Source organism: Oryctolagus cuniculus, chromosome 15 (assembly GCF_051225735.1).
Source record: "Oryctolagus cuniculus isolate XC-2025 breed Fujian yellow rabbit chromosome 15, ASM5122573v1, whole genome shotgun sequence".
Taxonomy (NCBI): domain Eukaryota; kingdom Metazoa; phylum Chordata; class Mammalia; order Lagomorpha; family Leporidae; genus Oryctolagus; species Oryctolagus cuniculus.
In genome coordinates this window covers 5,481,355-5,497,669 of record NC_142881.1, presented here as the reverse complement: position 1 = coordinate 5,497,669, position 16,315 = coordinate 5,481,355, and the positions used below count along the sequence as shown (strand labels likewise).

General features: G+C 55.3%; 1 protein-coding gene and 1 long non-coding RNA gene across 2 annotated transcripts in view; one reads left to right on the top strand and one right to left on the bottom strand.

The window, feature by feature from the left end:
- The window catches only part of ADAM12 (ADAM metallopeptidase domain 12), a 319,692-nt gene that overhangs the window by 114,653 nt on the left and 188,724 nt on the right, over positions 1-16,315 (bottom strand). Inside the window, exon 4 of the mRNA XM_008274835.5 lies at positions 5,642-5,720. Within this exon, the coding sequence (XP_008273057.3) occupies positions 5,642-5,720 (79 nt within the window). The remainder of the gene's footprint in view (positions 1-5,641; positions 5,721-16,315) is intronic.
- Positions 11,085-12,731, top strand: LOC138845273 (uncharacterized). Its single transcript, XR_011382192.2, has 2 exons — positions 11,085-11,319; positions 12,496-12,731. It is a non-coding gene; the product is annotated as an uncharacterized LOC138845273 (long non-coding RNA).

The following is a 16,315-nucleotide window of genomic DNA, read 5'->3' as shown; positions in this document are numbered from 1 at the left end:
CTACTTCCTCTCGGTGCACTTACACAGATTTTCACTGTGTTTGTGATGAGCAGGATGATGCCAGTCTCCTCCTCGTCCCAGCCCCAGTGGGGTCTCCTGTTTGCTTTCCACCCTGACTGCATCCCTCATGATGGTCCTGGGGCCTGGTTCTGCCACCAAGTAGACCCCAGACAACGCATTTGCACCAACCACACTAGTGGGTCTTTCCTAGAGCTGTCTTTGGGACGTAAACGGCACAGATGTCCTGGGTACCGTCTCCCGCAGACCTTGTTAAAACCGACATTGTAAGACGCAACCCTCCCTTCTAAGTGGCCTGTGGAGGGTCAAGTCACAAACATGCATTCCGTCCAGACGGCCAGGAGGAAAGATCAGCCCCTCCTGGGAGCCAAGCACTTGGGCACTAATTGTTGAGAAATCGAAGAAGAGACAAAAAAGGCACAATAGCCAAAAAGAGCTTCGTCTTCCATGTATGATTTTAAAACTTAGGACGACTCTGTGGGCTGGCTCTGAGGATGGGGGCTGAGTCAGCACATTTCTCCATGTTTTCCCGTCTGGTTCAATTTAAACAAAAGCCCAAAGCTGCCCCCGTGCCTTCACCAGAGACGCGCGGTGAGGCCGCGGCCGCTCTGCAGGGTCCCGGCTGCGGGGAGCAGCTGTCTGGGGCCGTGGGTTTCGTCACTCGGGACGGGAATGTCCGCTGCTTCTCTCTCTGGGCTCACGGCTGACAGTTCACAAGGAGGGCACCCGAGGGACGGGGAGAAGGCAGCTGCTGGACGTACAGCAAAATCATTACTGCTCGAATGATAAAAGCAGCGTGCGCTGCTGTTTCCGGAGGCTTGGGGCTTCGCCGGCTGCAGACGGAGCCCCGGCATCAGCCGATGGTGACCCTGGAGCAGCAGCCTCATCACCTCCAGCATTGGGCTCCCGGCTGCGAGCTCAGGCCTGGGCCCGAGGGGCTCCCTGCAGTCTCCCTTTCTCTCCTGCCGGCCAAGGCCAAGGCCTTGGCTCATCCCGGGGAGGGTGGGGCTGACGGGTGCCGGGGTGGGAGGGGGGAGGCAGGTTCCATCCACCACTGGCTGAGCGAAGACAGCGGGAGCAGCCCCATCCCCTTCCAAGCAAGGGCTCCAGCCCCACCCCACGTGGCAGGGGGGAGGTCCTCAGGCCTGGCCCCCAGGAGCACTTGGCCCCCCGGGGAGCAGCAGGGCAGGTATTCACCCTTCCAGGAAGGCACTCCACGGGAAAACAAGAAGGAATGACCACCCCCGACCCCCACCCCTCAGCATCCATCAGGAAAAACAGGATACTGCCGGGTAATTTCTCATGCCTAGGAACCCCCGGACACTTCTATCCCAGACGACTCCCAGGGTGCCCGGATGCTTCCATCCCAGCTACTTCCTAAGTTGGTCGCAGCCTCCAGCTTCTACGGTCGAGTCCAGGACAGACCTGGCAGCCGTCTGCCTAGGCCCTCGCTTACCTAGTCCTGAGTTTATTCTTCTCTGCTCTTATCACTTCACCCCTTCCCAGTGAGGCAAAGGGGAAGCGACGGCTAAGAAAAAGCTAAGGAGGAAGGGAGACTGGAACAGAAATCGCTGGGAGCAGGTGTGGCCCGTTCCAGACCATGTGCGTGTCCACTGTCATCGCGGACAACGGGCTTTTGGAGGGTGCTGGCTACTGTCACAGCATCACAGGGTCTCCATTCCGTTCCCTCTTGGAATACTGATTTACACCATAGAGACAGCCTTGGTGCTACATCCAGACAGACCTTTGAAATGCGAGCTTAAGGGCAAGTGGTTTGGGGTACGGAAGCCAAGCGTGAGACCGCGCGCTAACTGCCGTTTGTGTGCGAGGGGCAGCCTCAGGTCGTTTTCGGCCTCTATTTTTCTCCTGTCATCCAGATTCGAGGTCACCAGCGGCCCTCTGAATCCCGTGGCCTGTCTGCCCCACTACGAACTCAGCAAACCAGAATCCACTGCGTCTCCTGCCTTCCCGCCGCCCACTGCTCTTCATGCTGCCAGCAAGAGTGAACTGTCCGTCTCGTGGAAGGCACAGCCCCACTGACCCCTGCCCCTGCCCACCACCAGCTCTTGTGTCTTCTGCCCCCTCCTCTTTCCAGACAATTCTGTTCATGACAACCTGCTTCTGCAGGAAAAGGCTTCCCCTAACGCATCCTCTGGTCTCTGCCTGCTGCTGTTTCTACCAACGTTTCATTCTGTCATCACTCTCTCTTTTATTATGTAATTTTTAAAAAAAGATCTGTTATTTTGGAAGGCAGAGTGACAGAGGGAGGAAATGAGGAAGGGGGAGGAAGGAAGGGAGAGGGGAAGGGGGAGGGAGAGATCCATTTTCCACCTGCTGGTTCACTCCCAAAAAGCCTACTAGAGCCAGATTTGGGCCAGCTGGAAGCCTGGAGCCAGGAGCTCCCGCATGTGTGGCAGGGACTTGGCTCATCTGCTGCTGCCTCCCAGGTGCATCGGCAGGAATCTGGTTTGGAAGCAGGGTCGCTGGGACTCAAACCCGTGCTCCATACGGGACGCTGGGGTTGCAAGTGGAGGCTTAACCTGCTGCACCTCACCCCATCAGCTTCTATGCATCGGAATAGATTTTGTTCAACCTCACACCCCTGCCCCAACAGTGGGCACCCTGAAGCTGCTCACCAAACATCTGCCAAGGCAATGAATGGATTCTGGATGGCATCTCCCAAGACAGTGCCCTGGCCGAGACGTTAGTGTTGGCAGGATGCCGGGTGCTGGGGGCGCTGGGAGGGTCCCGTGAGCATTCCCCACCCATGAGGGCTGTGACTCTGACAGAGGATGTGTCAGCCGCCTGCAGACACTGCTGTCCTGACAGCATTAGCAGTTCTAACACTGAGCCATCCTTGCATTCCGCAGATGAGTGTCATCTGATCACAGATGTTTGTAAAATTCTGGTGCCAGGGAGGGTCTCTAAATATTTATTTAGGATTTTTCAACCACGTTCATAATTGGAAAGAGTCTGGTAACTCCTCCCCTGCTGCTGCTGCTGCTACTTTAAAAATTGTTCTTTCAGGAGCTGGTTCTGTGGCACAGCAGGCAAAGCCTGCATCCCAAACGGTTGCTGGTTCGAGTCCCAGCTGCTCCACTTCCGATCCAGCTCTCTGCTATGGCCTGGGAAAGCAGTGGACGATGACCTGGATGCCCTCAGAAAGTGGCCCCTTTCACCTCTGCTGGTGGCTCTCTCCTGCAAGCCCCAGCTTTTCTGATGCAGATGCGACTGCAGCTTTCCTTGGGGTAAGATTTATCTAGAATGTCTTTTTCCATTACTTTCTTTTCATAAGCATTTTGTATTTTGGGTGGAACCATGCAACCAGATTCAGTTGGGATTTTATTTTAAATCCTAAATAGATATTCTGTTTTAACAGATTCAGTCTATTTATATACAATGTGAATAATACGCTGACTTTATCTATTTTGTATTTTATATTTCCCTAGCTTATTTATTTTTCCTATCTCCTGAACTCTACTGGGTTGACGTGCTATTTTTACTCATCCTCAATGATTTGGAATTTTACATTCTATGTTTCTATTCTTACTTAAAACCACAGGGTACACACTTTTCAACATCTAACATCAATCAGCAGGGCTATGATAATTCTCTAGTCCAATACAAATCCTTAAATTGTTCTAAACCACTCTGATTACTGCTCTGCACAGACCATGCAGAGCTATTCCCCTGGGGCTGGGCTCGCCCCTGCCTCCGGCCTCCATTTCCTTCAGGGACCCTCGGCTAGCTGTTCTCGGGTGGACTCTGGGTAGCAGAACGTCCATCTCACCCTGGTTTGGCTAAAACAAGGTGAGTACACCAGTTGGGTGGACAGCCACTTCCCCTCGGCTCTCCCGTCCTCGTCCGGGGTTGCTAAGAACGCGTGCTCTGCTCCAGGGTCAGGAGTTTGTGCAGGTCTCTGAGGTCGCCCCTCAGGGTCCTGAATTCCCTAAATCCTCCCTGGAAGGAGTTCACTCTTACTCTTCCCTCTCTGCGATGTTCCTTCAAGAAGCGCGTCTCTCTTCAATTCAGTCTAAACACTGCTTCCTGCCTGCTCTCTACTGTGTTTTCAGGCCGCCGTTTCTATCAGACTTGGTCTACATTTTTCTGATTTTTCTGTTACCGTGTTCCTGGAGGTCCTAGCTCTGGTCTCTCTCATCTGGCAACGCTCGCTCGCGGCTTTTCTCATTACGTGGGTTGTAATTTTGATCTTGGTGCTCATCCTCAGTATTTTCTTTTTTGCTGGAATGAGCATTCCGTATAATCTGAGCAGTAGAAATTTCCCCACGGAACGATTTTGTGTTGGCTTTCATTCAGCCTGAGCCCACGGCGGGGCAGGGTCATTCACTGGGGACCGGTATTGAGGTCAACGTCTTAACGGAGGACTTCATTTGGACGCTGGAGTGGAGCCCAGCCCACTCGCCGTGCGCAGGGGAGGCCGGCTGGAGGACCCTTTGCTGGCATTGTTCTGCGATCTGTTTTCAGTCCAGGGCGCTGGGCACACACCCCTCTTCTTACGCCTTCTCTGGACTGCTTCTCCTCGTCCCCTTTCCACAGAGGCAGTGAGCTTCTCAGCGGCCGGTGCCCACTTCTCGTGCCCCCACACCAGCACCAGGCCCCCTCTCCGGGTCCCTTGGCCCCAGCCCCCTGCTAACACCAGGGACCACATCTCTACGATTCTGCCTCCGGGTGGTTTTCTGGTTCTTTCATCAACACACATTCCTGGAGTTTCATCCAGGATTCCACCGTGTTTTCTCCCAGCTGGGAGGGCTCCTGCAGCCCACCTCCCCGGGCGCCTGCCCCGTGTAAGTGCCAACGCCACATGCGTGATCAAGGGACGTGTTGGCCTGCGGTGGGGGAGAAATCGCCACAGACAAGGACGTGGGAGGGCGCTTCCGCGATGAGTGGGTGCCGGCCTCCACGCTCGCCCTGGAATGCGAAGCCCCACCCTCTCTACCAGGAAGACCCCTCCTCATCCTCAGAGCGCTGCAGCACTGCCGCACTCTCTTGGCAGCCCCACGTTCACACACTGGGCCCATCACCCACAGTGTACAGCAAACACGTCTTAAAGGGACAGAGACAAAGAGCATTTTGTCCAAGTTACATCTCAGAGCCCAAACCCAGACAAGTGATCACAGGTGATCAAGGTCACGTTCCTGCACCACCCGGGGTTTTGAAGCCTTATCTGTGTCATTCCTGTCATGTTTATCATAGGCTCAGCAGGGAGACTTGCTCCCATTTCGTTAAGAACTTGGACACGTAACAGAGCAACGCTCAGCCCGGGACGACTGCGCTCCAAGTCTTCTTTGACTTTGGTTTGTTTCCCTTCGAAAGATTTGTCCAGTGGGCACCCCCCACCCCCGACTGTTGTCCCCGGGAGGTGGGCTCAGGGTCAGCCACGCAGGAAGGCCACGTCTCCACGGGCTGTCCCAGCACGTGTCTGGTCAAGGCTGGTTTCCTGGACTGACAGACAACGGGACACCCAACTGCCAAGGTACAGGCAGCACTTCTTGAGGCTTAAGTGCGAGCTCTGGGCGTGTGACTTTGCTCAGAGCGAAGCAGCCACAGATGCGGGCAGAGACCCGACGCGTGGTTCTCCAGGACCCGGACACGCAGGAATTACCGTGTAGTTTCTAGCGAGCGAGACGTCGGTACCGTCCTGTAGGTAATGGGTTTCCATGAAGTTGCTGGCAATGAGACCTCTGTGGAAAAATAAGAGCAGTGTAAGAATGGGGGCACAGGACCGCCCCACGTGGTGCCTGGGAGCACCTGGGCCATGGGCAGCAAGCTGTGGCCCCCTCCCCGGTCCCAGGTCATCCGGTGAAGCTCTCAGGGGGGTCTTCGATCTGTTCAGGTCAGGACAGGGGAGGAGCCCAGGCAGGTGTGTGTTTTGTAGCTTAACCCCCACGTGACCCGTTGTGCACCCATCTCTCTGCTGACCCCTACACCCTGCCCACCCGAGTGCACACACGGGCACAGGCCACACACGTGCATGTGAGCACGCACACACACACACCCTGTGGCTCGGGCAGGCAGATTTCCAAGTTGGGGACATCATCGGCTTGCACGGCTAGAGCCAAAGAGGATGCGGCAGCTTGCTGGAGAGGGCTGGCCCTGCTGGCCCCCTCCCGCCAAGGGGAGGGAACCACAGCACGGAGGTGTCACAGAAGACAGGGGACAGCAGCAGAGATGCTACAAACAGGGACGGACATCCCAGGTGCAGACAGACAATACTGGACGCATTGACATGCTGCATTTCCAAGATGCGCAGAAGGGATAAACCTCTTTGTAATCTCCCCGGGCTACAAGGAGATGGCAGACTGTATTCAGCCTTCAGAACATTTTGGAATCTCCTGTGCAACATTCCCTGGTTCACTCCTTCCAGCCAGCCCTGCGGCCGACTCCCGCTCCGTCTGCTGGGGCCTGCAGGCCTTGGCTCCTTCAGCAAAGCCTGCGCCTTCTGCTGTGCGCCACCTGCCGCCTCCGTTCCCCAGGCCGACTCTGCCCCTGACCTGCACGGGCCGCCGCACGCTGGGCTATGCTTCCTCTCTCACCCCTGACCTGCACTGCCCCGAGCCTGAGGCCTGGTCTCCATCTCAGCACAGAGCAGGTGCCCAGGAAACCCCTCCTGTGATCGGGTTGAACAGACAAGGAGGAAAGCTGGGGGCCTGCGCTCCCAAGCCCTTTAGCTTTCTCTTGCACAAGCAGTGCTTCCATAGTGCCGGCTCCAGGCACAGGCGTCACCGGAAGCCACACCTCGGAGGCAGAGCCCAGCCTGCGGTGGCACTGTGCACCTGCTCCCCCTCCCCCAGCTCCTGCTAAAGACCGTTTGGTGCCTTCCTGCTGCACGGGGGTGCAGCCCCGTGCCTTCCAGGTCCCTAGGCACTCCCTCCTCGTCCTGCTGTAGTCCCATGGCACAGGTCCAGGCTCCTGCTGGCTCACGCTATCCTTGCCACTGCTGGCCGCTGGCTGGATCCAGAACATTCCAGACCCTCCCCCACTTAGGGCCTTCGTGTTGGCTGGGCCCCGTATAAGAAGCTTCTCCGGGCGGCCTTGGGACAGCTGACCGCCTCCGACCCTCTGCTCTGAGTTTTCCAGAGCGGCTTCCCTGAGGGCCTGAGCCGCCCCGGTCCCCAGGCCTGTACCGGGACACCGTGAATGCCCTTTTTGCTTCTGCCTCTGTTTCCCTCCAGGGTGGAGGCTGCCCCACCCATCAGAGAGCCCACCGTTCCTTCCTCCTTTCCACATGGGTCCCTGTTGGCTGGGCAGGAACCCGGGCAGGCCCCAAGTCAGGCCCTCCGTGCCCCGGTTAATCATTGCAGCGTCTCGCCCTGGGAGTCGGTGATGATGTTCATCTCCACGTTAGGGAGACGCAGGGAGGCCAGCGACCTGCCCAGGGCGGCTGTCTGTGGCAGTGTCCCAGGGGAAGGGTGGCTTTGGCCCCGGTGTCTCAGCTGCCACGTGGCCGATGGTTTCAGAACTCCTTAAACCAGGGAAGCAGGAAGGAAGAGTTAGGAGGTCGGTGTCATTTATTGAGACCGTGAAGAAGTCGACGGCCCTGCCGAGGCTTCTCTATTTCTTTGAGGCCACACATACAGCTTGGGGGCTGAATCACTCCGTGTGACGCATTCGTACGCGAGACTCACAAGGCAGCCTTGCCTGTCAATGGGCACAGGAAGACACAGCAGATACTCGGGGCAATTAACCCACGTGTGACGCGGGCCTCCTCAAGTTCTCCCTCCCAGAGACCCTTCTGATATTCAAAGTATCTGCCCTGCTTTCTGCCAAAGATCGACTTTACCACAAGTGATTACTGCACTAATCACAAAACTGTGGAAACACAGCTACCAATCCTTCCCACGCGCGATCAAGTCCCAGAGCTTTCACACCGCACCGCACCTCAAACAACCGGCATCAGAATTCAGCGTCAAGACCAGGCTTCCCTGGGCACTGTCTCCCCCTGAAGCGGAACCACTCCTCAGCCAGAGCTCAGATGCATGGCAAACAGCAGGAGGACAAGCAGGGCGCACAGGCAGGACCCGTGATCCCTGAACACCCCGCCACACGCGAGCTGGCCTGAGCCGTGGAGGCGGAGCTGCTGTCGGGTCCTCTGGCTATTTCGTAGGCACCAGACAGTGGGATGCTCTCCCTACATCCAGTGCCGGGAGGTGGACGCTGAGACGGCAGCCCTGCTCAGTCATTGCAAACAGCCGCGCTCCGTGCTCTCCTGGAGAAGGCTGGCACAGCCTGGTCAGTCGCCCACACTCTGGGTTCTTGATTTGGGGTGGGGGAAGCAAGGCCTCACCGCTGTCACCTCTGTGCCCTTTGCCCCTTGCAGCTCGACAGACAGAGACCCTGCGGATGGCCACGGGTGGCAGCTCACGGGTGGCAGCTCTCAGCCAGGCTGAGAACAGAAATGCCCAGAGGAGTCAAGAACTCGATTCGACCGGACTCCAAGGGCTGTCCCTTCCTACCCACTGGCCTACACGGCCTTCCCAGGAAGAAATGCCCGCAGGGGCTCTGAAGACCCAAACAGAGGCACCAGCAGAACCAGACGCCATGTTTTTCTGGAATATTCTTTTCCCCAAAACGCTGGGACAAACATTTGAAAACGGGGCTCGTGCTGTTTTGCTTCACACTCATTTCAACTTAGTCACATAATCCAAATTATTTTTGGTTAGAATTTCAGCGTTTTGGGATCCTCGCTCTTTGGAACAGTACATCTGTAAGAACAATGGAGCATTTACATTCCATCTTCTTTGTTATTCTCTCTTTACTAAAATACTTAGCATGATCAAAACAACTTTTGTTTTCCCATGGAATGGATTAAGAAGAAAAGAGAGGGGGATGTTCCCTGTGCCCAGCTCTTTTTCATTTGGTTTCACAAAGTATAATAAAGAAAACTGTTGATACAGCATTTTGGAAGTTGTAGGGAACAAACAGGTTTCCTGTAAAATAATTCCTTGGGCTCCTGCTCCCAGTAGAAATTCCCAGCACACGGAGCCCCAGTCAAGTCACGGAGCTCAGACCGTGAGATGCCGTGCGCTGTTTGTCCTTTGGGGTTGTTCCGATGCCCCCACCGCTTCACCAAGTGCCCGGGGCGCACATGAGGGTCCTCAGAAAGCTTGTGGGAAACAGGAAGTTAAAAAAGACGCTTCTAGTGGTGCCCCACCCCCATTTTTGAAGTCCACGCAGAGTGTTTTCCTAAGAGCCATTTCCCACGAGCTTTTTGTGGGCCCCACGTGCCACCTCTGAGGGCTGCAGACTTGGGAGGTCTCTACGCACAGCAGTGCTGATCTGTCCACCACCCTCTGCGGCAGAACCATCAACACAGGAGGCCAGGGGTGCGCTCCTGCCCCAGCAGCACTCGGGGCCGTCACTCGCAAGGTTCTTGCAGCTTTGGGTTGCCTAGTCCCTGATGTCAGGAACACGGGCAGCTCGAAGTCTTGACCATGGACTGAGACGCTGTTTTAGGCTGCGCTGGAGGGGATCTGGGTGTCCTCCCAGTGCACTAGCCACCCAAGTTTCAGCAATACAAGTTTAAGGAAAGAGTAAGACTGTGGATACAGAAGTTGAAAACCTCACCCACCACAGCCACGTCTCAGAGAGGGGACCACAGCACAGGATCAGGAGCCGGGCCTGGCGCCCTCCTCTGAGCTGTCCACCAGCCCGGCACAGGTGCAATAGCTGTGCCCCTGAAGGGTCTCGCTTTCTTTAAAAACCACAGTTGGCTGTGCCGGCAGCAACAGCACCAGCAGCCAAAATTCGAGCACATTCGCGCATCCTTAAATTCAACTTTTACAACTACTTTGTCAGGGAGGTGTTTGAGACGAGAGCCAGACGCACAGAGAAGTTAGCCAACTTGTACAGGGTCACACAGCTAGCACTGGGTAGGCAGTTTGCCCTCAGGGCTCATACTCATTTTGCTGTTTGGGTTGGGTGGCTGCATTTCCCATTTGTTGCCGGGGTCAACGGTGAAAGGACAATGAGGTGAAAGGGACAGCGATGGCTCTGTGAGGCTCTCGCCTGGAGGACAGTTGCCCACGTGTGGCTGTTTCTGTGTCGTCGGGATGGTAAAGGTGATGCTATTCCACACCCAAAGGTGCAGGGAGAAGCTTGCCCGTGTGTACTCCCTCACCGGTGCTATCTTATCTGAGAATCACCAAGCAGACCTGGCACCAGAAACAAAGCCAGCCTGCAGTTCAAGTTCTTTGGGGTCACCTTGCCCTGGGCTGCGGCTGCCACTTCCAACTTAGCAGTCCCTGAGATCCACGGTGTGGCTGGCCACGGACATGTGACCATGAGTGGCTCTACTGAGTGCTGGGCCTGGCCTTGGGGCACGTCAGGTCCAGCTGCTGCCTGCAACACCAGTATCCCATGTGAGTGCTGCTTCGAGCCTTGGAGCCTCTGCTTCCCATCTAGTTCCCTGTATGACCTGCGGAGGCAGCAGAAGACGGCCCACGTGCTTGGGCTCCTGCGCCCACATGGGAGACCTGGATGGAGCTCCAGGCTCCTGGCTACAGGTTGGCCCAGCTCTGGCTGTCATAGTCATTTGGGGAGCAAACCAGTGGATGAAAGATCACTTTCTGTCTGTCTTTCTCTATGTGTTTAACTCTGTCTTTGAAATAATAAATAAATCTTTTTTTTTTTGACAGGCAGAGTGGACAGAGAGAGAGAGAAAGGTCTTCCTTTTGCCGTTGGTTCACCCTCCAATGGCCGCCACGGAACAAATAAATCTTAAAAACACAAAAAAGGAGCACCAAGGGGTTGGTAAAAGGCGGTTTTGCAAAGGCAAGCACGGAGGCTTAGGGAATTTGCTCGAGGTTGCACCCCGAAGTGCAGAGGCCCGAGGCTGTTGGACACGAGCACACCTCACGTCCAGCCCTCGGCCTCAGACCCTTGTAGACGGAGAACCAGCCTTCCGCTCCCGTGCAGCAAAAACTCTTAGTTAAATTCTTAGTTCCGACCTGATCGGAACACTGCATCTGGTTACTAAGGGGTTAAAGTGAGGGCTTGAGATGCCACAGGAGCTGGGCGGAGTCTTTCCTGTTCCCCTGGAAGCCAGGTCCTGGCTCCGGAAGGAATGCTGCCGTCCATATATTTCCAAGTAATGAAACCACGGACGGGAGACACATCTACCTTCCAAACCCTCCTCACAGCAAGGCAGCGTGGCAGCAGCAGGTGAGGGAGAATCTGGCTCGGCCATTTTCAGCTTTGGGGACCTTGGGCAGAGCATCTGAGCTCCCGCGGGGACCCACAGTGCATGTCTGGCCCGCATTCTGCAAGCAATTCTTCGTGCTGGTAAGTCTGCGGGCGCCCATTCTCTCACACCCGAGCTTTTGCAATCACCTAGGCCAATGCCCGTGTTCTGTCTTGCATCATTCGGGTTTGTTGGTCTTTCAACAGCCACAGCGAGGTTTTCCAAACAGAACTGAGATCCTGCCCCGTGTCCACGGCAAGCCCTCTCTTGCTTCCTACAGATTCAGCGTGGACTCACACCTGCTCCATCACCCTGCTGTAGCGTGAACCGGCACCTGCTATGTCCCCCGGCCCAGCTCAGCCCACTGCGGCTCTGAGGCCTCCCTAGGGTTCCCTAAGGCCTCCACCCTTGGTGTCCTGCCTGAGTCCCTCCTTTCTCTTTGCCTGGCCAACTCCTTACTAACCCTCATCTCTCGTTTGGGGCAACCACCCCTGCCTGCCCATTGTTCAGTCTGGTTCTCCTTGTCCATCTTCCCCTCGGGATCCTGCCACGAACCTTGAACACCGTCTACTTCTTCTTTGCCCTGACTTGTGTGAGCTGTGAGTCTCCCACCAGGGCAGGGGCTCTCGGGTCCCCTCTGTTGCTGGGATCCCAGTGCCGGGGCTGGAGCAGGTGCCTACTGCAGTTTAAACAGGAGGTGGACGGTTGAAGTTCACAGTCATGGCTTGGCTGGTCCTGGAAGCTGGGGGCTTGGCCCAGTGGTGGTGTCCAGGAGGTGGGCCCAGCAGGAGGTCTGCGGTCTCAGGGGCACCTTCAGAAGGGAGTTCTCATGAGAGGGTCGCTAGAAAGGCCTGTGCTGGTCCCAGGGACTGAGTGCTCACTGGTTCTCCCTGTGACCCTGGCTCTGCACGCACTCTGCTGTTGCTGCCCTCCGGCCTCAGTGGACGCCAAGCCAACAGGGTCCCCTGATCTCAGGCTGTGACCCTCCAGGAGCCAAGGCCGCCTCTTTCCTTCACAAGTAGGCATTTGTGACAGTGACGGAAGCCGCCAAATACACACGGAATGAATCAATCAAAGGCAGTCCCAGGTCACAGAGCCACTTTTGGTCTGCTGCTGTTTAGCATCTGAGAAGTTTATTCCTGCTTTAAAAAGTACAAACCAGGGCAGGTGTTGGGACAGCGTGTGCTAAGCCACCGCAGGGATGGGCTGCCCACATCTCACGCTGGAATGTGGAATGTGAGAACCTTCACGTCTTGGTTCCTCTGCTTCCAATCCAGCTTCCTGCGGACGCACCTGGGAGTCAGCAGAGGGGGACCCGAGCGCCTGGGTTCCTGCCCCCAACATGGGAGACCTGGATGGAGTTACCGGCTCCCGGTTTGGGCCTGGTCTAGCCCTGGCTGTTGCAGGTGGTTGGGGGATGAACCAGTGGATGGAAGATCTCCCCCAGCTCCCTGGGGTCACTCTGTCTTTTGAACAAGTAAATAAATAAACTAAACATAAATAAAACATAAAAGCCACCACTATCTCCAAAAATTAAATACATATTGGCAGATAAAAGATACTTTTGATCTTTAAAATTCTGCCATCTAGAGTATTTCTGGTCTTCGGTTCATATGGTGGAATGTATACGTGTGTGTGTGTGTATGTGTGTGTGTGTATGTGTGTGTGTGTGTGTGTGTTTAGGGGCGGGCATTGTGGCTCAGCGGTTAAGCTGTCTCTTGAGATGTCAGCATCCCACATCTGAGTGCTGGTTTGAGTCCCGGCTGCCCCACTTCCCATCCAGCTCCCTGCTAATTTTCCTGGGAAAGCAATGGAAGATGGCTCAAGTACTTGGGCCCCTGCCAACCATGTGGGAGATAGGATGAAGTTCCAGGCTCCTGGCTTTGGTCTGGCTCATTGTGGCCATTTGGGGGCGTGAACCAGTAGTTGGAAGATCCCTCTCTCTTTCTCATGCCCTCACTCACTCTGCCTTCCAAATGAAAAAGAGATTATAAAATACCTACAAATTCACCTTCAGAGGGCATGTCTTAGTCTACCGCACTAAAGGCATTTCAGCCAGGTGAACTGGAACCAGCAAGTGCAGACGCCTTTCCCCGCGGGGATCACAGCTCTAAAGCTTAGAAATCAGTGACCCACCTGATGCTCGAGTCGCCACTGGTGTGAGCCCGCCTCTCCTGCACAGCCCGAAGCCGCGAGTGCAGCGGGAGTCCAGCTCGCCGGCCCGGTAAGTGGTTTCCCAGAAAGCTGGACGCGCGTCAGCTCCGGTTTCCACGCGGCTCCGAGAGCGACTTGCAGTAATAGGTGCTCTGAGGCCAACGGGGATTTTCTTGGCCCGGCGGAAGCCAGCCAGCCGGCTCCCGGGCAGACCTGCGGGCTGGCCGGCTGGGCTCTCTTAAAAACTGACCTCCAATGAACCAAGCCCACAGAAAGTGCGTTAGATCAAACCTGGGCCCTTCTGCCTGCTCAAAACAGCTTTGCTCTGCAAATGCCCGTCACGTGGCTGTCCGGGGAGATCCGAGAGTGACCGGGGACAGGGAAGGCGGCCCTTGCTCTCCACGATTTTCTAAGTCAGCTCTTGGGACTGCTCAGAGCCTTGCTGTGGCCGCCAAGCACCGCACTCAGGTTTTCAACTTCTGCTTTTTAAATAAGGGGCTCCCTGAACGTGAGCCCGGGGGAGCAGAGCCCACCCACCCTTTGCAGCTTTGCCTGTCAAGATCCTTGAAGCTGACTCAGAGAACCCCCTCCCTCAACCTGCCAAAAAAAAAAAAAGCCACAAGCTTTTGCCAGAACCAAGCGGCACCACTGCCTGCAGGAGAGCCATTAAGAAGAGACGCGCGTGTCTTTGGGACAACGAAGGGGTGTAAAATACGAAGCTGTAACATGAAGCCATAAATCCCTTCTGAACTGCAGCTGCGGGGTTCTTTCAGGATGTTCTCTTCTGCTGTTCTTTTCAAAAGAAACCTCGACAAGAAGCACTCGTAACACTCCCGAGCAGCCGGCTTCCTGCCCCCTCCTCTGCAGTGCTTATTGGATTTACCACCTGATCGACAACTGGGCTTGTTTTTTTGTTTGTTTTCCTTCAGTCTGGAGGGGTTTGCATTCAGATCTGATGCTGTTGAGAAGCCTGGAGAAGAATCTACAAATGGTAGACATCAGTAACAATGTAGCACCCACCGGGTCCCCTCCAGGATGGAGGCCAAAAAAATCAGTCAGCAGCCCCAAAGCTGGACCTGGGAGCCACCTGCCCCTTCCACATGGCCAGCCCTGCGGTCAGCAGCACCTTCCACAGTGCCTGGGTGTCTCACTCAATCCTAGCCCTGTAGGCTACAAGAGTTCCATGCATTCTAACAGCGAATTTTCTACAGGCAGAACCACAGTTGAGAATGTAGGGAACGTGAGTTAGCTGTGGGTTTAAGTTAAGTAATGCCAGACACAACGAAGTGCCACCCTGGGCCGTGGAAGAGAGTGAGGGAGACTTTAACAGGCATCACAGTCGCAAACTATAAAATTAATTAAAAACCATGACAGGGAGATGAGTCAGCTCGTGTCTGATTGACGGCATCGTCCGTGACATTGGTGATAGCTTCAGCACCCGCGTGCTGTCCAGGCACTCAAGTGTGTCACTCCCTTGGGTGTAATTTTTAAAAGCCGCTGGCAGCAGGACAACAACAGGGTTTACAGCACCAGCTTGAGTATCAGAGCTTTTCTCCTCGCCTCCTGTTTTGTTTTTAAAAAAGGCAGAGAGAGAGTGAGAGAGAAATAGAGATCCTCCATCCTCTGGTTCACTTCCCAAATGGCAACAACAGCCAAGGCTGGGCCAGGTCAAAGCCCGGAGCCCAGAAATCCATCCAGGACGCCAACATGGGTGGCAGGGACCCAAGCACTTGGGCCATCCTCTGCTGTGCCTTCCCAAGGGCATTAGCAGGGCGCTGGATCAGAAGCAGAGCAGCCGGGACTCGAACCAGCGCCCCCCGGGAGGCTGGCATCGCAGGCCTGACACGCTGAGCCGCACGGCCAGCCCGAGCTTTCCCTTTCTGGTTGCAGCTTCTCCACACTGACGTCCCCATGATGAGCTGGCTACGGAGCAAAATCGGACACGCACTCAACGCACCCGGCCCGGAGCAAAACCTCGCTTCCCAGGGTGGACTTTGGCCAGAAAACAAGACACACTTGCTCCCAGGATTTGTGGCTTCCCAGTCATGGGTCTGTTACTCAGACGATGATGTTGTGGTTTCTTTAAAAAGGAAAACAGAAGAACACTTCCTACAAAGAACCCAGCAACTAGAACACAGACGGGATGTATGGTTTCGTTTTCACACAACACTCTTGCACGCAAAGCTGGGAACGGGGATGACAGCATCCGTGCTACTAACCTCACATTCTAAGAACACGCTCCAGAAACGAGTTCTTCATTAAAAGCTGAAAACTTTCCATGTGTCTGGGGGGAAAAATAGCTAAGTATGTTGAGGAGGAGGGAGGCATAATTTAATGATTAAAAAATGCAATTTACAATGATCTGCCTCAGTAATCCTTCCAAATAGTTCCATGAAGAAAAAAGGACTATAATCACCTACAAGCTTATTGAATGAATCAACACTTCTTGGGGCCACAAAACAATTATGTGTTAAGTGCACTCCCTGCACATTCAAAAACGGAAGAACCGGCTCCGTCCAGCGAGAAGATCAAATGTCGCATTAGTGCTTGTTATTGTTCCCACAAGCGTGGATAGTTCCACGATGAAACAATTGCATTTCAGCTCCCTGCCGGCCAGCGTGGTTGCGCCCAGGCCTCTTGAATCTGGACCAGTGATCAGAGAGTCCTGGGGGATGGCCTCTCGTCTTGCTGGGTGTGACAAAGGCACGGAGGCTGTACACGAAGGTGCCTGTGTTCCTGAAGATTCACACTGAAGTGTGAAGGGCAGAAGGGCCGCGGTGGCTGGTGCCTGTCTACAGGGACCTCGGGGCGGGGGCAGAGCAGGAAGCCCGCCTGGCAGCCTCCTAATGCCGCAGCGTCGGGTGAGGGTGCCCGGCTGGGCTCCCCAGCCTTGCCAGTGGTGACGTGGTGCTAGGCTCTTCTTTGCTGGGAGGGGGGCTCCGT